Here is a 23,633-nt window from a genome sequence, read left to right as displayed (position 1 = left end):
GGTAATGTAAAGGGATGCTGCCAATAAGGAACACTTGAAGGAAAAGTCAAGACCCACACAGAAACTGGTTGAGGTCTCAAAATGTAACTCAGGATGAACAATGGTATTTAGGTCAAAGTATGATGATGGCCAATAGAGAGCTTGGCAGCAAGGGAAATCTGATCAGGTACCTCCGCTTGAGGCCTGAGGTCATCCTGGAGACATACTTGTCTCCTTCTATGTTCCCTTCCATTTGCCCAGTGGACCTTAATGATCAATACCCCTCCACTGACTTCCTTGTCGCCTTGGTTAGAATGTTACCTTAGTTTCTTAATGTTTTTTGTGGTCACTTTGATATGAATAATGATGGTGTAGATCTTCTCCGCAACTAGGTCCTTAGCAGAGTGCACTCCTATTGGCAGCAAGCCATGTTTGTCCTAAGGAAAGAATCAGAATAAAAGGGTGGGTTAGTACATGTCACTGATATTCCAGTGGACAAGGAGCAGAATATCACTACTCAGAAAACAATACACTTCAAATCTCAACCTTAACGCTGTGTAGAATCGGAAAACTGAGAGCATTCAGCACCCATGCATGTGCATCAATCACTCCAATCTCCATACTTCCTATATATCTTTCAACGTTTTTCCTTTGTGGATATGTTTGTGTCAAATTTATCCTACCTTCTCTCTTCCTCTTCAGTCACCAACCCTCCTCTATATCAAACTTTCCTCCACTAAGGTTTCTCAACTATTTTTAATTTCACCTAGTTTTCTAACCAACCTGTTCATCGATGTTAGCACACACTTCTGGAGCAGGTGGGACTAGAGACTGGCCCTCCTGTGTCGGGGGTAGGGACACTGCCACTGTGCCACAGGAGGGCCCAAGGTTTCTCAATAAGATTGAATGTTTTCTTCAGCTGAAATGGTTTGGAACAAACTGTTTGAAAGAGTTATAGCGCTCCGTGTCACAGGTGACTATAGAGCAAACAATACCTGGACTGATAGACTAGTTTTACATTATTTATCCAATGGGACGTAGAAAGCCCAGCACTTAATGCCCATCTCTAATTCCCCTTTTTTTGATATGTTGCTGTCCTTGTGGTATAATCATATCCACAGCGTTTCTTCTTGGACTTTTCTGACCAGGGACAATTCTGATAACTTTGAGACATTGAGAAGGCTATTTCCAAGGGTCAACAATGTTGCTGCGGGTCATGTAGACCAAACCAGATAAGGACGGCAGTTTCCTTCTGTTAAAGGCTTTAGTGAATCAGATGGGTTTTTATGGTTTATTGTGACCAGATTTTTAATTTAAGATTAATTTAACTAAATTTAAATTTACACCCAATCACCATGGTAAAATTTGATCTCATCTCCAAAGGATCGTTCCAGGTCCACTAGCCCAGTCAAGTTAATGCTGTGCTGTTACTCCTCTTGGCTAATGGCCCACATCCACCACTTCCTCAGGATGTTCATTCCACACATGAACCACTCTCTGTGTAAAGAATCTGCCCCTCATGTCTTTTCTAAAATCTCTCTCTCCTCACCTTATATAAGTGCCCCCTAGTCTTGAAATCCCCCATCCTAGGGAAAAAGACAACTACAATTAACCCTATCTATACCCTTCATGATTTCTGAGAATGAACGAAGTTCTCGAAAGATCAAGATTTTCCAGAACAATTCAGCATCCAGGCAATTTTTTTTTTAAATAAAATAGGAGTTGGGGTAGGCCATTCAGCCCTTCGAGCCTGCTCCCCCATTCAATATGATCGTGGCTGATCATCCAACTCAGTCCCTTGTTTCTGCTTTTCTTTAATCCCTTTGATCCCTGTAGCCCAAAGAACTATATGTATCTCCTTCTTGAAAACATTCAATGTTTCGGCCTCAACTGTTCTCTGCAGTAGAGAACTCCACAGGCTCATCTACTCCGTGGGTGAGGACATTTCTCCTCATCACATCCCATGTTATTTTGAAGGAAAGCATACAAGTTCAGCGGCTCATAGGGAAGACAAATGGAATGTTGGTCTTTATGTCAAAAGGAATGAAGCATAAAAATAGGGAAGTTACGTTAAAACCAGGTCAGATGCCATACGACACCAGGTTATAGCGCTCCGAAAGCTTGTGATTTCAAATAAACCTGTTGGACTATAACCTGGTATCATGTGACTTCTGACATTGTCCACCCCAGTCCAACACCGGTACCTCCACATCACTGTTGAAACGAGACTAGGCTGTCGTCAGACCATAGTTGGGACACTGAGCAGTTCTGAGTCTCTTACCTTTGGATTGATATACTGGCTTTAGAGGCAATCCAGAGAAGGTCCACCCTGCTGATACCAGGCTTAGAGGGACTGTCTTATGAGGAGAGGCTGAGTAGATTGGGCCTCAACCCATTGGAATTTAGGAGACTGAGAGGCTATTTTATTGAAACATTCTTAAGGGACTTGACAGGACTGATGCGGAGAGGCTGTTTCCCATTGTGGGAGACTCTAGGGCCTGATGGCATCATCTCTGAATAAGGGCTTGCACATTTAAGACAGAGATAAGGAGGAATTTCCTCTTTCAGATGGTAGTGAGTCTGCAGAATTCTTTGCCACTGTTGAGGCTAGGTCATTGAGTGTATTCGAGGCTGAGATAGACAGGTTTTTAATCAGTAAAGGATTCTAGAGTTATGGGCAAAAGGCAGGAAAATGGAGTTGAGGATTATCATCAGCCATGAGTGGCAGAGCAGACCTGATGGGCTGAATGGCCTGCTTCTGCTCCTACATCTTAGCATCTTATGGGGTTTTGGCGGACTGGCCAATATTTATTCTTCAAAGATGATTGGTTCAAGGCTGTTTGTGGGAACCATCTCAGCTACTTAATTGGCTGTCATTTTACATCATCCTACATTATGGTAGCAGCTAAAGTTGAACACTATTTCATTGGTGGTAAAATCATCTGAGACCTCCTGAGGTCATGAAAGGCACTGAATGCATGACTTTCGTTTCATTGCTTGGATACAGGAGACAGGAAGTCTTGTGGCGCAGTGGGTAGTGTCCCTGTCTCTAACCCTGAACCTCTGGGTTGACAATAGTGTGAACGAAACGCGGCCAAAGAAATTGATTGTCAACTTGTGAATTCTTCCAACACTCCCTGATGGTAGGGTGTCAGTAAGAGTGGGAGAGAGTCCTGGTCAGCCTTCTGAAGGGCTGGAACCTCTACCATCACAAACCATAACTGCAGGTAAAAGTACAGCAACCCAGACTTCTCTAGGGTGGGGCTAATAGTTGGCCATTATGAATTACAATGGTCTAACAGGGAGGCCTAAGGCCAAAAGAAACCAGAAAAGAGCTGGTGGTTAGATGTTGTTTAGGTTAGATTGGTTGAGAATGCAACAGGAACAAGTGACCATTTGATTTGGAGGCACATAAACTGTAGTAAGACTGTGGCCAGGTCAAGGTAAAGGTGCCATAGTCTTACTGGACCACAGAACTGCTCTGTCATTACAGACAGAGAGAGATCATAGAATCTCAACAGTGTGGATACAGGCCATTTGGCCCATCGAGTCTGCACTGACCCTCCAAAGAGCATCCCACCTTAGCCCATAACCTCACATTTACCATGGCTAACCCAACTAGTCTGCACATCCCTGGACAATATGGGCAATTTTGTAAAGCTATTGAACTATGGGAGGAAATCCATGCAGACACAGGGCAAATGTGCAAATTCCTCACAGACAGTCACCCTAGGGTGGAATCGAACCTGGGTTGTTAGTGCTGTGGGGCAGCAGTGGTAACTATGGAGCCAGCCCATGTGGTGATTGGTCATGTTTTAACATCAGGGTCAGACAAGGGGCAAGGTTGAGAAACAGAGTCCTTCATGGTAACCTCAGCTGGTACAGAAATTGAACCCACACACCAGTGTCAGTCTGGATTGCAAACCTGCAGTCCAGCCAAGTGAGCTAACCGACTCCCCACATATGGCTGGACCCTGAAGTTTTACAATGGGTAGATCGATGTCATAGCATGGAGTCTGATCCCTATTCCATCTGGGGTCGATTCAGGAGCTGCCTCCTTGTCCGACCTCAGCTGGAGGTTGTGGTGCTATGGGTCAGATTTGCCTTCAGACAGAGAACTGAAGATGATAATATGCAGGAGCTAACACTGTGAAACATGGAAGTAAATCTTATTTTTTAAGTAAAATATGCACAGTGAAAGGAAAACACAAATCATGTTCAGGCAGCCAACCGAATCCAGGCCTTTCCACAGACCTAGGACAAAATGACACGACATCCACTTACCACCTTCATGGATTCATAGATCCATACAGCATGGAAACAGACCCTTCGGTCCAACCAGTCCATGCTGACCATAACACCAAATTAAACTAGTCCCACCTGTCTGTGCTTGGCCTGTTTCCCTCCAAACGTTTCTTACTTATGTACTTATCTAAATGCCTTTTAAATGTTGTAACTGTTCCTGCTTCCATCACTTCTTCTGGAAGTTCATTCCACACACAAACCTCTGTGTAAAAAAAAAAATTGCCCCTGTGTCTTTTTTAAATCTTTCCCCCTCACCTTAAAAGTATGCCCCCTAGTTTTGAAATCCCCCCACCCTAAGGAAAAAAAACACCTGCCATTCACTTTATCTACACCCCTCATAGTTTTATAAACCTCTGTAAGGTCACTCCTCAACCTCTACGCTCCAGTGAAAGAAGTCCCAAACTATCCAGCCTCTCCCCATAACCCAAACCTTTAAAACTTTGAGGATAGGCTCTGTCTGTAAACTCGCTGACTCTCAATGCTCACAGAGAAAAATTACAGGATACCTCTCCATCCTTCTCATCTCCAACAGAGACTGAGGAAAGAGCTAGCGAGTCAGTTAGCTCAGTTGGCTGGACAGCTGGTCTTCATTGTAGACAATATTGGTTCAATTTCTGCATCGACTGAGCTCACCACAAAGGATATGCCTTCTCAACCTCTTCCCTCACCTGAGGCATGGTGACTCTCATGTCAACTGTATCCCCAGCTATCTCTCTGTCTCTAATGAAAGAGTGGTACTTTACCATATTATAGAAGCACAAGTATAAGCAGGACAATCCCAAAACCCTTTACATTTTGCAGTCAGAGCAAAGTGAATTTCATTGGGGTGCATAATCCGAACTCCAAATGCTCCATCTCAATCACTAAAAGACACGTTATCATGGAATCACCAGAGCATTTCACCACAGACTGTACAAGCATGAGGTTCGTGAACCCTCCAGGGTTAAATCAAAGCTGTACCTTGGCTATAACATCTTTGATCGTTTTGAACGTAATGCACTCAAAGTTGGCCTGATTCCTGATTTTCTGCAAAGAGAACCGTGTCTTTGTCTTCAGCTGCTCTTCAGTGACAATTTCTGGAAAAGAAAATCAGACATATTTCAATTTTGATTCGATTTATTATTGTCACATAGAGTTGTAGAGGTTTACAGCGTGGAAACAGGCCCTTCGGCCCAACTTGTCCATGCCGCCCAGTTTTCACAAATAAACTGGTCCCATTTGCCTGCATTTGGTCCATATCACTCCATGCCTATCCCACCCATGTACCTGTCTAAATGTTTCTTAAATTACACAATTATACTCACTTCCACCCTTACATCTGGCAGACCATTCCAGACACTCACCACTGTCTGTGTGAAAAAACTGACCCTCTGGACCCTTCTTTTATCTCTCCCCTCTCACTCCTATGCCCCCTAGTTTTAGACTTTCCTACATGGAGAAAAGCTGTTGGCTATCGGCCTTATCTATGTCTGTCTTGATTTCATAAACCTCTATAAGGTCACCCCTCAGCCTCCCGTGCCCCAGGGAAAAGTAGCCCGAGCCTCTCCTTATAACTCAATCCTTCCAGTCCAGGTAGCATCCTTGTAAATCTTTTCTGCAATCTTTCTAGTTTGATTATATCCTTTCTATGAATGGAGATACAGTGAAATGTGTTGGTTCACATGCTTAATGAGACTAATTATACCTTACATAAGAACATCAGGGTAATAGAACAGAATGCAGAATATAGTGTGACAGCGACAAAGAAGGTGCAATGAAGGATCAACTCTAATATATGAGACGTCCATTCATAAGTCTGATAACAGCAGGGAAGAAGCTGTTCTTGAATGGTTCGTGTTTTCAAACTTTTGTACCTTCTGCCGGATGGAAGAGGGTGGAAGAGAGTGTAATTGGGGTGGGAGGGGTCTTTGTAACAGAATCCATTGATCCATCCAGTTTGAGGTTGTACTAAACTAAATTCAACTTCAGTCAGGGCTCTGTTGATCAAATTCTCTCCCTCTGCATTAGGGTATAGCAACAGATGGAAGCAGTTCAGCCCCTTCCAGCCTGTTCTACCGATCATGGATAATTTGCACTCCAATTCCATCTTTACCCCTTAAAGAAACCTTGGTTCACAAAATCCATCAATCTCAGATTTAAAGATAGCAGTTGATCCAGCATCAGTTGGTACTTGTGGAGGAGAATTCCAAACCTCTAGCATTCTTTCTGTGTAGATTTCTTAACTTCAATCCTGAAAGGTCCGCTTCCAGAGTCATTGAGCTGTACAGCACGGAAGCAGACCCTTCGATCCAACTCGTCCATGCCCACCAGATATCCTGAAATGATCTGGTCCAATTTGCCAGCATTTAGCACATATCCCTCTGAACTGTTCCTATTCATGCACCTGTCCAAATGCATTTAAATGTTGGAATTGTACCAGCCTCTACCACTTCCTCTGGCAGCTCGTTCCATACACGCAATGCCCTCTGCGTGAAAAAGTTGCCCCTCAGTTCCTTTTAAACTTTACCCCTCTCTAGATCTGGACTCCCCCACCCTGAGGAAAAAGACCTTGGCTATCCACCTTATTAATCATCATAGGATCCCTACAGTGTGGAAACAGGGCCTTTGGCCCAACAAGTCTTCAGCGACCCTCCGAGCATCCCACCCAGACCCATCCCCCTAATCTACACACCCCTGAACCCTACGGGCAATTTAGCATGGCCAATCCACCCTAATCTGCACATTTTTGGGAGAAAACCGGGGTACCTGGAGGAAACCTGCACATACATGGGGAGTATGCGCAAACTCCATACAGACAGTCACCCGAGGGTGGGATTGAACCCTGGTCCCTGGTGCTGTGAGGCAGCAGTGCTAACCAATGAGCCACTGTGCCGCTCACAATTTTATACACCTCTATAAGGTCATCCTTCAGCCTCCGACACTCCAGGGAAAGAAAGATCGAGTCGACCCAGCCTCTCCCTGTAGATCAAACCCAACAACATCCTTTTCCAGTTTAACAACATCCTTAGATAACAAGGTGTAGAGCTGGATGAACACAGCAGGCCAAGCAGCATCAGAGGAGCAGGAAGGCTGACGTTTCGGGCCTAGACCCTTCTTCAGAACAACATCCTTAGTTTTGTTTTAATTTTATCCCCTTCTCCTGGACTTCTAACCAGCAAAAGTAGTTTCTTTCATTAACTTCATCCTTTTCCCTTAAGATCTTGAAAATTCAGATGAAATCTACATTCTAAGGAACACAACTTAATCTCTCATTGCAGTTCAATCCCTAGCAGCCAGGTATCATTCCAGTAAATCTCTGCTGTGCTCCCTTCAGTTCCACTTCTAATCCAGAACCTTTAGCACATTGTCTGAGCTGACTGGAGTGCATTACAGAGGGAGTGCTACATTGTGGCAGGTATTGCCTTTTAGATGAGAGGTTAACCAACACTATGCAGTCCATGCTTCCTTGAGTGGTGTAAATGGTATTATTTCAGAGGAGAACGGTTCCCTCTGGTGATCTGCGCCAACATTTATCCCTAACATTAAATCATCTGGTTGCTATCTCATTGCTGTTTATGGGATCTGGCTTTGCACAGTATGGCGCTCATATTTCCTGCATGACAACACTTTGAAAGCAATTGGCAGACCAGCGTTTTCGAACATCCCAAAGCCATGCAAGGCTTCACATGAATGTGACTGTCTCCCTCGCTAGAGTGCAGAACAACAACAACTTATATTTCTATTGCACCTAATAGGATGTTCCAAAGTGTGCCCCAAACAAAGAAAACACTGAGCCACACAAGACAATAGGAGGTTTGAGGATTGAGTGCTTGGTTGGAGAGTTCAGTACGAGGGAGAGGATTGAAGGGTAACAGTGAGAGATTTGAGAGGGGGACAAACTGAGAGATTGCTTCCCCTGGTTGGGAAAGCTACAAGAGACACAGTTTCAGGATAAGGGATCGATCTTTTAGGACTGAGATAAGGAGAAGAATCTTCATTAAAAGGGTTGTGAATCTTTGGAATTCTCTAGACATCAGGGTTTTAGATGTTCCATCGCTGAATAGACTTAAGGTTCCAGATAGATAGATTTTTGGTCTCTCAGGGCATCAAAAGATACTAGGGAAGATACAGTGACACAGTGACTAGCACTGCTGACTCACAGCACCAGAGATCTGGGTTCAATTCCACCCTCAGGCGATTGTGTGGAGTTTGTACATTCTCCCTGTGTCTGCGTGGGTTTCTTCCACAGTCCAAAGATGTGCAGGTTAGGTGGATTGGCCATAGGAAATGGAGCCCTGATGAAGGGTCCTGATCTGAAATGTTAACTTTTCTGCTCCTCTGATGCTGCTTGACCTGCTGTGCTCATCCACACTGTGGCCATGGGAAACACAGGATTATGGGGCTGGGGTGAGTCTGGGTGGGATGCCCTTCAGAGGGATGGTGCAGATTGAATGGCCTGCTTCCACACTGCAGGGATTCTATGTAAAAACCAAAACTGGACCAGTGACCAGACACGAAACATAAACTCTGATTTCTTTTCTTCACAAACGCTGCCAGATCTGCCGAGCTTTTCCAGCAACTTCTGCTTTTGTGGCAGGGATAGAACATAGAACATTACAGCGCAGTACAGGCCCTTCGGCCCTCGATGTTGCGCCGACCTGTGAAACCAATCTGAAGCCCATCTAACCTAAACTATTCCATTATCATCCATATGTTTATCCAATGACCATTTAAATGCCCTTAAAGTGGGTGAGTCTACTATTTTTGCAGGCAGGGCATTCCACGCCCTTACTACTCTCTGAGTAAAGAACCTACCTCTGACATCTGTCCTATATCTATCACCCCTCAATTTAAAGCTATGTCCCCTCGTGCTAGCCATCACCATCCGAGGAAAAAGGCTCCCACTGTCCACCCTATCTAATCCTCTGATCATCTTGTATGTCTCTATTAAGTCACCTCTTAACCTTCTTCTCTCTAACGAAAACAGCCTCAAGACCCTCAGCCTTTCCTCATAAGACCTTCCCTCCATACCAGGCAACATCCTGGTAAATCTCCTCTGCACCCTTTCCAATGCTTCCACATCCTTCCTATAATGCGGTGACCAGAACTGTACGCAACATTCCAAGTGCGGCTGCACCAGAGTTTTGTACAGCTGCAACATGACCTCATGGCTCCGAAACTCAATCCCTCTACCAATAAAACCTAACATACTGTACGCCTTCTTAACGACGCTATCAACCTGGGTGGCAACTTTCAGTGATCTATGCACATGGACACCGAGATCTTTCTGCTCATCCACACTACCAAGAATCTTACCATTAGCCCAGTACTCTGTATTCCTGTTACTCCTTCCAAAGTGAATCACCTCACACTTTTCCGCATTAAACTCCATTTGCCACCTCTCAGCCCAGCTCTGCAGCTTATCTATGTCCCTCTGTAACCTGCAACATCCTTCCGCACTATCCACAACTCCACCAACTTTGGTGTCATCCGCAAATTTACTAACCCATCCTTCTACGCCCTCATCCAGGTCATTTATAAAAATGACAAACAGCAGTGGCCCCAAAACAGATCCTTGAGGTACACCACTAGTAACTGAACTCCAGGATGAACATTTCCCATCAACCACCACCCTCTGTCTTCTTACAGCTAGCCAATTTCTGATCCAAACCACTAAATCACCCTCAATCCCATGCCTCCGTATTTTCTGCAATAGCCTACCATGGGGAACCTTATCAAACGCTTTACTGAAATCCAAATACACCACATCAACCGCTTTACCCTCATCCACCTGTTTGGTCACCTTCTCGAAGAACTCAATAAGGTTTGTGAGGCACGATCTACCCTTCACAAAACCGTGTTGACTATCCCTAATCAAATTATTCCTTTCTAGATGATTATAAATCCTATCTCTTATAATCCTTTCCAACACTTTACCCACAACCGAAGTAAGGCTCACTGGTCTATAATTACCAGGGTTGTCTCTACTCCCCTTCTTGAACAAGGGGACAACATTTGCTAGTCTCCAGTCTTCTGGCACTATTCCTGAAGACAATGACGACATAAAGATCAAAGCCAAAGGCTCTGCAATCTCCTCTCTAGCTTCCCAGAGAATCCTAGGATAAATCCCATCCGGCCCATGGGACTTATCTATCTTCACACCTTCCAGAATTGCTAACACCTCCTCCTTATGAACCTCAATCCCGTCTAGTCTAATAGACTGTATCTCAGTATTCTCCTCGACTACATTGTCTTTTTCCTGTGTGAATACTGACGAAAAATATTCATTTAGCACCTCTCCTATCTCTTCGGACTCCACGCACAACTTCCCACTACTGTCCTTGACCGGCCCCAATCTTACTCCAGTCATTCTTTTATTCCTGACATACCTATAGAAAGCTTTAGGGTTTTCCTTGATCCTACCTGCTAAAGACTTCTCATGTCCCCTCCTGGCTTTTCTTAGCTCTCTCTTTAGGTCCTTCCTGGCTAACTTGTAACTCTCAAGCGCCCTAACTGAGCCTTCACGCCTCATCTCTACTTAAGCCTCCTTCTTCCTCTTGACAAGAGATTCAACTTCTTTAGTAAACCACGGTTCCCTCGCTCGACCACTTCCTCCCTGCCTGACAGGTACATACTTCTCAAGGACACGCAGTAGCTGTTCCTTGAACAAGCTCCACATTTCAATTGTGCCCAGCCCCTGCAGTTTCCTTCTCCATCCTATGCATCCTAAATCTTGCCTCATCGCCTCATAATTGCCTTTCCCCCAGCTATAACTCTTACCCTGCGGTATATACCGATCCCTTTTCATCGCTAAAGTAAACGTAACCGAATTGTGGTCACTATCACCAAAGTGCTCACCTACCTCCAAATCTAACACCTGGCCTGGTTCATTACCCAGTACCAAATCCAATGTGGCCTCGCCTCTTGTTGGCCTATCTACATACTGTGTCAGGAAACCCTCCTGCACACATTGGACAAAAACTGACCCATCTGAAGTACTCGAACTATAGCATTTCCAGTCAATATTTGGAAAGTTAAAGTCCCCCATAACAACTACCCTGTTACTTTCGCTCCTATCCAGAATCATCTTTGCAATCTTTTCCTCTACATCTCTGGAACTTTTCGGAGGCCTATAAAAAACTCCCAACAGGGTGACCTCTCCTTTCCTGGTTCTAACCTCAGCCCGTACTACCTCAGTAGACGAGTTGTCATCAAATGTCCTTTCTGCCACCGTAATACTGTCCTTCACTAACAATGCCACACCTCCCCCTCTTTTACCACCTTCCCTGATCTTACTGAAACATCTAAACCCCGGAACCTGCAACAACCATTCCTGTCCCTGCTCTATCCATTTGGGTGGGAAAAGAGAGTAGAAGCCTAAGATTGTACTGAACAGCAGGCTGAATGGTCAAGTCTACCTCCTGTTTCCTATGTTCCTCAGAGTAGAGGCAGCTCCTAGAAGATTCAATCAGAGATGAGAGTTCATGGGGTATTTCACTGACAGCAAGGCAAGTAACCAAAGAAGACAAAGTAAAAATAATTGCCAAGGATTCAGGTGAAATTTAGCACTTTATTGCTTACTGAGTGAGTTATAGAATCCATAAAAGTCATAGAATTCTCACAGTGTGGAGACAGGCCATTCTGCCCAATAAGTCCACACAGGCCCATCCCCTAACCACATATTTCTCATGGTTAACCCACCCAACTGGCAAATCCCTGGACATGACAGGACAATTTAGCACGGCCAATCCACCCTAACCTGCACATCTTTGGACTGTGGGAGGAAAGCCACGCAGACACGGGGAGAATGTGCAAACTCCACTCAGACAGTCACCCGAGGCTGGGGATTGAAACCAGCAGCAGTGCAAACCCACTGAGCCACCATGCCGCCCCAGATTCTTAACTCCAGATATTTTTATTGCGTTCAAATTCCACCATCTGCCGTGGCGGGATTCAAACCCAGGTCCCCGGAACGTTATCTGGGTCTCTGGATTAACAGGCTAGCAATAATACCACTCAGCTATTGCCTCTCAACGTGTGATGTACTATGAGTTATTGATCGACAATTCACTGAAGGATAGATTCAAGGAGTGAGAGATTGAGCAATTTAGGCAGATACCCTGTAGAGTTTAGAGGGATGAGAGGAGATCTAATCGAGGTATAGAAGACACTAAAGGGATTGACACAGTCAATATAGAGAGGAACGTTTCTTCATGTGGGACTATCGAGAATGAGGAGTCATAGTTTTAAGATAAGAGAGATTTAAAACAGAGATGAGGAGAAATTACTTCTGTTAAAGAGTCGTGAATCTGTGGAATTCCCTCCCCCAGAGTGCGGTGGATGCTCGGATATTGAGTAAACTTAAGGAGGAGATAGATTTTTAATTAGTAATGGGTTGATGGGTTTTGGAGAGCGGGCGGGAGAGATGAGCCGTGATCGTACCAAATGGCACAGCAGGCTCGAAGGGCTGAATGGCCTGCTCCCGCTCCTAGCTCTCATAATAACTTCCAAAAGGGAATCCAGTAAGCAACTGAAAAGGAAACGATCGCGGGGTTATTGGGCAAGAGGAGGGTGATGGGTCATCGTTGGATTGTGCTGTCAAAGATGGGCCAAATGGCCTCATCAGTCTCTCCGCGGGAAGAGGTTGTACATACCTGGCTGCACCATATTGAAGTCTGATGCGGGTGGAGCCTGGAGTAGACAGTCCATCAAAGCTTTGGCCAACACTGTAGGCATGATGATAACCGGCCTTTTTTGGTGGACGGTGATTGGCTGAACCAGGCTGTATGGCAGGATCTTTTCATCCTTATCTGGAATGCAAGCGGACATCACTGATTTTAAAGGAATACAAGCTCCCCCTCCCTAAAACATTTGGAGGGCTCATGGGCAATGCCCACTGATAGCAGAGATGCATTCTGACTTCCCGGGTTTGGGTCATGACAAACACTCTCCCTCACGCCTACAGCTTTCCTTCAGGAACTCCACTGTTTATCTGTGGACCAGCGACTCAGAAAGTAATCTCTGGTTCGTTTTCTTCCAGCTACAAAGGTCACGCTGCATTTCTGTTTGCTGAGCAGTTTTGGAGAATTCGGCAATTTGCCCTGACTCCCATTTTCTGCACCAGTGCAGCTTATCACAGAGAAGTCACCCATGACAGGGGTCAAATGCGGATGACCAAGTTTCAAAACTTTCGCTGTCGAATTTTAATACCCGAGACCTCCGTGGACTGAAATGCATCTTGAAAAGGAAGAAATATGGGCCTGACAAAGTAATCACTGAGTTTGAGGCAAGTTCACGAAACCAACATGGAATAAACAAACCATCCGAACTGAAATAATCACTTTGTCTAAAGACATTGATTGAGCCACACTTCCAAGAAATTTGCATCTCCTGTTTGAACTTATACTTCAATGAGGAATTTCACATATCCACTTGGAAAGACAATGGAGCCAGACTCCAGAATACACAAGTGAGCCATATTTCAGTAAAGAGTGAGAAATAAAATGGATCTCAGCAGTGGGAAGGCTAATCCAAGAAACATTTACTGACTGAGAACTCAAGGATTCTGTACATTTTGCTACAACTAAAGACACAAAAGATCAACTAAACACAGAGGAATTGTTCATTAGAAATAGTAGGAACTGCCGACGCTGGAGAATCTGAGATAACAAGGTGTAGTGCTGGATGAACACAGCAGGCCAAGCAGCATCAGAGGAGCAGGCAGGCTGACGTTTCGGGTCTGGACCCTTCTTCAGAAATTGTTCATTAGACTTGACTCACTTTCATGCCAGGATCTGAGAGACGGGTTACTGGCACTGGGCAGATACGGGGGAAGACTGGCAGGCACAATCCTCACTCGATCAGAACACACCTTCTTCACTTTAACGTTGTTCTTCATAAACTTGAGAAAACACAAAAGAAGTAAGCAGTGGAATAGTGAGGAGAGAATTCTCACATCTCATCATCAGCGTGTCTAAACTCACAATCAGGAAGTAAGTTGGCTAATGATGTTAAAATTCGCTGGGTTATGGGAGTCGAGAAGTCACATTGAGGTTGTACAGGACATTGGTGAGGCCTCTTCCAGAACACTGCGTCCAGTTCCAGTCGCCCAGTTATAAGAAGGATATTATTAAACCGGAGAGGGTTCGAAAGAGATTTACCAGGATGTTGCCAGGTATGGAAAGTTTGAGTCATAAAGAAAGGTTGGATAGGCTGGGACTATTTTTTACTGGAGCTTAGGAGGGTGAGAGGCAACATTATAGAAGTTTATAGAATAATGAGGAGGATAGATAGAGTTAATGGTAGTTGTCGTTTCTCCAAGGTGGGGGATTTCAAGACTAGGAGGCACATTTTTAAGGTGAGAGGAGAGAGATTTAAGAAAAAGACATGACGGGCAACTTTTTTATACAGAGGATGGCTTGTGTGTGCAATGAACCTCCAGACGAAGTGGTGGATGACGGTACAATTACAACATTTAAAAGACATTTGGATAAGTACATGAATAGGAAAGGTTTGGAGGGATATGGGCCAGGAGCCAGCAGGTGAGACGAGTTTAGTTTGGTATTATGGTCGGCATGGACTGGTTGGACCGAAGGGTCTGTTTCCGTGCTGTATGATTCTATGACTCTATGATTGGAGTGGGACTGACTGGATTCCTTTGCCTGGGTCAAAAGACCTCTTTCTTTGCCCAATGATTCTGAGCTTTCAATATTAGTTATTACTATTGCCCTGAGGGGTAACATTATCTTATCAAATAAGGTCCATTAGCTGGATTATATGATACATAAATACAACTGCTGGTGTAATCCAAGTACAATAAATAGAGTTGATAACTCCATACCTTTTTCTCCCTCTCTTTCTCCTGAACGTTCGCTGTCAGCGCGTAGATTTTAAGCAGGAGGAGCTGGTAAGCTCTGAAAGAGATACACCATTGAATGCAACTCCGTCTCATGATAATCAAGAATTTTTTCTTCTTTATTCATTCACGGGATGAGGGCGTCGCTGGCCAGGCCAGCATTTATTGCCCATCCCTAATTGCCCAGAGGGCAGTTATGAGTCAACCACATCGCTGTGGGTCTGGAGTCACACGTAGGCCAGACCAGGTAAGGATGGCAGTTTCCTTCCCTAAAGGGCATTAGTGAACCAGATGGGTTTTTCTTGACAATTGACAATGGATTCATGGTCATCCTTAGATTCTTAATTCCAGATATTTTTATTGAATTCCGCTGTGGCACGATTTGAACCTGGGTCCCCAGAACGTTATCTGGGCCTCTGGACTAACAGTCCAGTGATAACACCACGAGGTCATTGCCTCCCATTGCCTTGTATTTTTCCCTCTCCCTCTGCATTAAGAATCCTTTATCACATGGGAGATTTATCAGTAATCTTCCAAGAGATAAGTGGTGTCCTTAGAGGAACATTGGACCTGCAGTAGGCCATTTAGCCCCTTGAGCCTGTTCCACCGTTCAATGAGATCATGGCTGATCTGTGGCCTAACTCCATGTACCTGCTCTTGGCCCATATCCCTTAACACCTCTGCTTAACAAAATCTTATCTATCTCAGATTTCAAACTAACAACCGATCCAGCATCCGCTGCTGATTGTGGAAGAGATTTCTAAACCTCTACCACCCTCCGTGCGTAGAAGTGCTTCCTAACATCTCTCCTGAAAGGTCTGTCCCTAATTCTCAAGCTATGGCCTGGCTGGGCATCCAATCAAAACGACCTACCTAACCCACTGCCAGATTGAAGTTGGCCAGTCACTCGGGAGATCTGGCAGCATCTGAGAGGAGAGAAACATTGAGTCCGGTGACACTTCATCAGAACTGTTCGGAAGAAGCGTCGTACCAAATTCGAAATGTTACCTCTGCTCGTGCTCTCCTCAGACGCTGCCAGACCTGTGTATTTTTTCTAGCGTTTTCTCTGCAGACTTCCAGCATCTGCAATATTTTTCCTTTATTTATCTGCCCTCGCCTCTCCCTATCACAACATGGTTGTCTTTATTGAGTAGCCCGCACTCTACCTGCTGTAGCTGGGGATGGTTCCATGTTCCAGATCCTTCTTGGTAAATGGGTCAACTCGGGCACAAAGCCACTCGTATTTGGTGTGTCGGCCGGTGTCCAGGACGTGCAAGATCTCGTCGCACTTCACCTGCAGCGAGCAGTTATCCACATGGCCGAGGATGTTCAAATTGACCCGGATGTAGAACGAACCGTCAGGCATTGACTCCTCATCTTCCAGGACCCGCTCAAGCCTCCTATAACCTGGAAGGCCGAACGCCAACACCAGCGTGAGAGAAGAGTTACTGCATAGTGCACGACCGTGACAAAACATGGGATGCAGTGGGAGGGGAAGTCTAGCTGGGTGGCATGATGGCTCAGTGGTTAGCGCTACTGCCTCACAGCACCAGGGACCCGGGTTCGATTCCACCCTCGGGTGACTGTCTGTGTGGAGTTTGCACATTCTCCCCGTGTCTGCGTGAGTTTCCTCCAGGTGCTCCAGTTTCCTCCCACAGTCCACAGATGTGCAGTTTAGGGTGGATTAGCCATGGGGAAATTGCCCGTAATATCCAGGGATGTGACGTCTAGGTAGGTTAGCCATGGGAATTGCAGGGAATTGTGTGGGATGCTCTTGGAGGGTTGGTGTGGACTCGATGGGCCGAATGGCCTGCTTCCACACTGTAAGGGTTCACAAAAAAATGTGGCTTTACCTGGACACTATGTGCAATTGACCACGGCCAATCCACCTAGTCTAAACAGAGCAGGAAACACACACAGATATGGACTGTGGGAGGAAACCGGAGCACCTGGAGAAAACCCACACAGACACTGGGAGAATGTGCAAACTCCACACAGGCAGTCGCCCCAGGGTGGAATTGAATCCAGGTCCCTGGCACTGTGAGGCAGCAGGGCTAACCACTGAGCCACTATGCCACCCCAACTGAAGGCCCCTTCGTGTCTCTCTCACTCAATGCTGAAATTCAGCGATCATCAATGGCATTAACCAAACGGAATTTGCAACAATCTGAAAAGCCAAGTATCAACTGCCAACAACAACAACCCCGATGGCGCCATCCAATGAAGACCATAACAGTACCTGCTCTTCAAGACAGATTCAGAGACTGACCCACATTTCTTTTATTTACTCTGATCTTTTTTGGACTCACCATTTTTTCTAACCTGTGTTTCACCTGTACTGTGCTATTCTCCCTTCCCCCACCTTCTTTAGAGCAGAGGGCTGTCGAAGTGGGATCATTAACTACACCCAAGGCTGACACAGACAGAGTTTTAATCAGGAAGGGAATCAAGGGTTATAAGATCATAAGACATAGGAGGAGAAATTAGGCCATTCAGCCCATCGAGTCTGCTCCGCCTTTCAATCATGGCTGATAAGTTTCTCAACCCCCATATTCCCACTTCTCCCCGTAACCTTTGATCCCCTTGACAATCAAGAGAATGGAATAAAGTTACGGAGAAAAGGCAGGGAAGTGGAGTGGAGGATTATCAGATAAGCCAAAATCGCCTTTAACAGCAGAGCATTCTTGATGGGCTGAATGGCCTACTTCTACTCCGATGGCCTTAGGTTAATTTAAGGAAGTCCAGTGAAATTGACCCCTTTTAAACATATCAGTTCATTTGAGACTGGGTTCACCTGGGAAGGGTTAATTTAATAATTAATCTTTTTACAAGCGACCAAGGGAATGGGTCAATGAACAAGGGGACCTGGTTTATCCCTTTTCACCTGGGAGTTGAAAGATTTAACGGTCTCACGTCTGAAATCAAATTGGAGCTAGGGTTAGGGTTAGGGTTCGACTGGGGAACGCTACGTGTGGTCCAACTGTCACAACACTGAGGAAAAGAGGTGACCAACTGCCCACTACTGAAGAAGCCTCACAGGGTAAATCATAGAATTCACACAGTGTGGGAGCAGGCCATTCAGCCCATTGAGAACACATTATCCCTGTGAAAAGCATCCCAGCCAGACCTACCCATCCCTGTATTTCCCATGGCTAACCCACCTAACCTGCACACGACAGGGCAATTTAGCACAGCCTACCCACCCTAACCTGCCCGTCTTTGGACAGTGTGAGGAAACCAGAGGAAATTCACACAGAGAGACGACACAGACAGGCACCCAAGGCTGGGATTGAGCCTGTGTCCCTGGTGCTGTGAGGCAGCAGTGCTAACCACTGGGCCACCACAGCTTAGATTTGTACAGCACCTTTCAACATTGAAACAGTTCTACAATTACAGCAGAAATTAACACAGAGCTACATTAGGACTTTGCCGAAGAGATTGGGTTAAGGAGGGTCTTTAAAGGGAGTGAGTGAGTTGGAGAAATGGAAATGCTTAAGAATGGAATTACAGAATTTGGTATCTAGGCTGCTGAAGGGATGGCCACTACAGCTGGAAGGATGTACACTGGCTGGATCTCCGAAAGCTTTCTTCGAGGGAGCCTGAGAATTATGCTTTCATCAGTGTGGAGTCTAAACCAGGAATGGCGTCCTTCCATACCACACAGCCTGTTAGACTCTATGGCCAGCCGCACATCTACCACACTCCGAGCTGTCCCTTTATCTGTTCTTACTCACCTTCTTCATTCTGCTGATTTCCGAGGGGATCTGCCGCACAGCTCTTCCTGACGTTCCACTGCGCGCCCTTCCTGGTACAGTTGCGCCGCGGTATTCTGTGCCTTGTCTCATCTTCCAGCTGGGAAAAAGATTCAAATGCACTTGAGGATTGATGTAGAGGTTGGGACTGAGGTGGACAAAGTCAGAAGTTACACGACACCAGGTTATAGCAGCCACTTCACTTGACGAAGGAGCAGCGCTCCAAAAGCTTGTGATTTCAAACAGACCGCTGGACTATAACCAGGCATCGTGTGACTTCTGACCTTCAGGATTGAGTCGGTTCAGGGGTCGGAACTTTACCCTTTTACCTCTGGGCTTCAATGCAGCCCAATCTGAACTTTTTTCTTCCCCCCTTCTGTCAACACATACGGTCCAATAAGCACCTTGGGGTGGGGGTGTGGGTCTTGTGAATGGCCTTGGGGTAGGATTTCTCTGCGAGAACCCAACCAGAATCAACACAATAGTAATGCTGGCAGCAATAATGCATCTTGGTAAACCATGATGGGTCAGTGGCACGAAGGTGGAGATCCGCCATGATCAAAGCCGATGTGGATGGTGTAGCAGGCTTGAGGGACTCAATGATTTCCTCCTGCTCAGGTCTAGGAGTCCCATGTCCAGGACTGAGGAACGCACTAAACCCTGGGACAGCTACTGCCATGGCCCAGTGGGGAAAGACCACGTCTGAGGTCTTTCTGCCAAATTTATATGGGTGTACATTCAGTTATCAGATCCTCCCAGTGCCTCAAATACATGCAAATATAGTCAGGTTCAAGTAAGAGGCGCCTTTCGTTTGTTTGGATAGAGTCAAACTCCAATGTTTGTTTGTTTCCTTGATACGCTACTGTACAGAACCGAACTGCATTTGTGACAATGTATGGACAAAAGATACTTTTCATGAATAAAGCGTACTTTTGAAATAAAAAAAAATTCAGACCTAAGAGTACTGGTACATTCCAAGGTCCGCAACGACGTGCTGAGGGACGCACTAAAGCCTGGGGCAGCCACTGCCAAGGCACAATGGGGGAAAGACCACGTCTGAGGTCTTTCTGCTGAAGGTAAATGGGGGTCCATTCAGTTATCAGACCCTCCCTGTTCCTCAAATAGTTAGCACTGCTGCCTCACAGCACCAGGGACCCAGGTTCGATTCCAGCCTTGAGCGACTGTCTGTGTGGAGTTTTCTCTGGTTTCCTCCCACAGACCAAAGATGTGCAGGTTAGGGTGGATTGGCCGTGCTAAATTTCCCGTAGTGTTCAGGGCTGTGTAGATTAGGTGAGTTATAGGGGTATGGGTCTGGGTGGGGTGCTCCAAGGGTCAGTGTGGACTTGTTGGGCCAAAGGGCCTGTTTCCACACTGTAGGGATTCTATGATTCTATGATATTGTCCTGTATAAGAAGGAAATGCCTTGGTTTTTTTTAACACAACTGCAGGGAATGCCAAATTTCCAACGTTTGTGACACGTGTAAAGACAGTACAGAAATGCTCCAATAACTATGTATGTATATAAAGATTTTTTTGTGAATAAACTATTTTTTGCAAAAAAAATTTCAGGTCTAGGAGTAGCAATGTGCAGTGATTTAGGGAGTGTACCTTAGAGGTTTGTTAAGTTCACTTCTATTGTTGCTTTTTTAAATTTTATTTTGCCCAAGTGGACATTTAGTTTGATTCGATCGGATTTAATTTATTATTGTCATATATACCTAGGTCCAGGGAAAAGTTTTGTTTTGCGTGCAGTACAGACAGATCATAACATACAAAGGTTATAGAACACAAAGGAGGAATACAAAGTTACAGCTGCAGAGAAGGTGCACAAAGAGCGAGATCAACATTAGATTTGAAATTTGAGAGGTCCATTCGGAAGTCTGATAACAGCAGGGAAGAAGCTGTTCTTGAATCTGTTGGTCCATGTGTTTATGCTTTTGTATCTTCTGCCCAACGGAAGAGGTTGGAAGAGATTATAACCAGGGAGGGATGGGTCTTTGATGATGTTTGCAGCCTTTCTATAGCAACAAGAAATGTAAATGGATGGATGGAAGGTTGGCTTGTGTGATGGTCTGGGCTGCTTTCACAACTCTCTGTAGTTTCTTACGGTCCTGGGCAGAGCAGTTGTCGGACCAAGTCGTGATGCATCCAGATAGAATACTTTCTGTGGTGCATCTGTAAAAGTTGGTGAGGGTCCTTATGGACACACCGAATTTCCATAGCCTCCTGAGGAAGAAGAGGCGTTGTGTGCTTTCTTGACCATTACATCAATGTTGGTTAACGTGAATTTCCCACATTATCGTGCACCATTCAAATCACTGCCCGCTCACTGAACCTATCTATATCCCTTCGCATGTCTACTTATGTCCTCTTCACTTTCTTCTGCAACATCAGTACACTTCGCTACCATGCATTTGGTTGTTTCAACCACATTATTGATAAAAATTGTGAAAATGGAGGCTCCCAACAATGATCCCTATGGTACACCACTCACCACGTGTTACGAACCTGAATATAGAGACTCTCAGCACCGAAAGAGACCCTTCAGCCCATCTAGCCCAGGCCGGTCTTCAAGCACTTATCCCCTTCAGTCTCATCTTCTGCGATCATGTTTTGAAGAGGATTGCACAAAAATTAATGTAACCCATTTATGCCCACCCACTGCTTCCTATTAGCCAACAAATTCTCTCTCCATCCCCAACACCATGAGCCCTTGTTTTATATAGCAACCTATGGTGTGGTACCCAATAGAACACCTTCTAGAAATCCAGGTACAGTAATATTTTACCTGAGAGGCTCGTTAGGGCCATATCTGAGTTAATGACATTGTTATCATCCTTCTCTAAAAGGGTGAACCAGATGGGTTTTTATGACCATACAGCCATAGAAATGATTCGGCAGAGAAGGGGGGGTCCATTTGGTCCATCTTGTCCATGCTGACCCAAAGACAACCGGATGCCCTTTCTAATCCCATTTTGCGGCCCGTAGCCCTGCAGCTTTCAGCACTTAAGGTGCAGATCAGGCAGCAAATTCCAGACACCCACCACCCTCTGTGTAAAAAGGTTTTGCCCCGTATCCCCCTCTATCCTTCTGTCATTTGTCTGTGATCCCTGAGTTTTGAACGCTATGCCAAGGGAAACAGGTTCCTCCTGTCTACGTGCTCTCTCTCTCTCTACTCCTCACAATTTTGTACACCTCAATCATGTCACACCTCAACTTTCTCTATTCCAAGGAAAACAACCCCAGCATCTCCAACCTCTCCTCCGACCTTCAATTCTCCAGACAATTAACAACGGCTACCTGGTTGCCATTTTTGTGCGGCATTTTTATTGAAATTACAATCCGCTCCGGTGGGATTCAAGCCCCTGTCCCCAGAGCATTAGCACAGGTGTAAACAACTAGCCCAGTCACATGCCACTATGCCACTGACTCCCCAATTCTCACAATGCTACAGCCACAACACTTCAGAAGTGGTTTGTTGGCTATAAAAGCGACTTTTTGCAAATCATTCGATGCGTCAAAGCGCTTTCACAGCCAACAAAATACTTCTTTGGCATCAACCTTGCCTTTGACTCAAGACTTGGAGTGAGACATGGATCTAGAACCTGGTTAGAGACAAAAAAAAGCTGTAGATGTTTTGGAATCCAAGGTAGGCCAACAGGAGGCTGGAAGAACACAGCAGGCCAGGCAGCATCTAGAGGAAAGGTGCAGTCAACGTGTTGGGTATTACTCTTCTTCAGCACAGTCCTGAAGAAGGGTAATACCCGAAATGTTGACTTCTCCTTTCCTCCAGATGCTGCCTGGCCTGCTGTGTTCTTCCAGCCTCCTGTTGGCCTACCTTCAATCTAGAACCTCCTAACCCCTAGAAGCAGGAGTATTAAAAACAGAGGCATGGCTGACTTATTCTAAAGCATTACTGAAATACTCATTGCGTACAGCATTTTCATCCAATGTCTATTAAGCGACACTATAATTTAGGGGGACCTTGTGTGTTCATGTATCCATTTCGATAGGGGCCCTTCAGTCAAAAACACTGGGATGTCACAGTGCATTTGGGCCCCTCACTGATGCATCTTGATTTAAAAGATCCAAGAAGGGCAGCAGGGTTTGAGATAACTGGCGCACAGAGAAACAATCCCTAACGGAAAGGCGAGTCAGCCTGGTGGGACCAGATTCCGACATACCGCTAGATACCTGATCCCACGGTCCTACCTTGTCCAGCTCGGAGCTCTCCTGGGTGAGGGTAGCAGATTCATTGGGCCCAGGGGTGAAGGCATCATCACGGTCGTGTTTGATGCTGTTCATTGTGTTGGTGAGATCAGGCAGTGATAGGGAGAGAATATGCATCCTGTGGCAACAAGAACAATTTGCGTTTCTATAGCACCTTCAGCAAAGGAGAAACATTCATTGGCATTTCACAGGAGTGCTATGGAATGGAAAATTTGGGACTTTGGGACTATTTGATGTTAACACACACACACACACACCCCACAGAAACACACACACACACCACAGACACACACACACACACCCCACAGAAACACACACACACACCACAGACACACAGACACACACACACCACAGACACACACACCCCACAGAAACACACACACACCACAGACACACACACACACCACAGACACAGACACACACCACAGACACACACACACACACCACAGACACACACACACCACAGACACACACACACACCACAGACACACACACACACACACACCACAGACACACACACACACACACACCAC

At 45.5% G+C, this 23,633-nt stretch overlaps 1 protein-coding gene across 1 annotated transcript in view; it reads right to left on the bottom strand.

The window, feature by feature from the left end:
- Positions 1-23,633, bottom strand: part of LOC109931103 (caspase recruitment domain-containing protein 11-like) — a 96,198-nt gene that overhangs the window by 3,933 nt on the left and 68,632 nt on the right. Inside the window, exons 12-19 of the mRNA XM_048617349.1 lie at positions 23,083-23,218; positions 18,853-18,970; positions 16,285-16,525; positions 15,104-15,176; positions 14,044-14,164; positions 12,918-13,073; positions 5,245-5,360; positions 301-416 (exon numbers count right to left, since the gene is read on the bottom strand). Coding sequence (XP_048473306.1) covers positions 301-416; positions 5,245-5,360; positions 12,918-13,073; positions 14,044-14,164; positions 15,104-15,176; positions 16,285-16,525; positions 18,853-18,970; positions 23,083-23,218 — 1,077 coding nt within the window. The remainder of the gene's footprint in view (positions 1-300; positions 417-5,244; positions 5,361-12,917; positions 13,074-14,043; positions 14,165-15,103; positions 15,177-16,284; positions 16,526-18,852; positions 18,971-23,082; positions 23,219-23,633) is intronic.

Source organism: Rhincodon typus, chromosome 37, assembly GCF_021869965.1.
Source record: "Rhincodon typus isolate 14 chromosome 37, sRhiTyp1.1, whole genome shotgun sequence".
In the NCBI taxonomy this organism is placed as follows: domain Eukaryota; kingdom Metazoa; phylum Chordata; class Chondrichthyes; order Orectolobiformes; family Rhincodontidae; genus Rhincodon; species Rhincodon typus.
The sequence above is the reverse complement of the archived record's forward strand: the minus strand, read 5'-3'. Positions and strand labels throughout refer to the sequence as shown.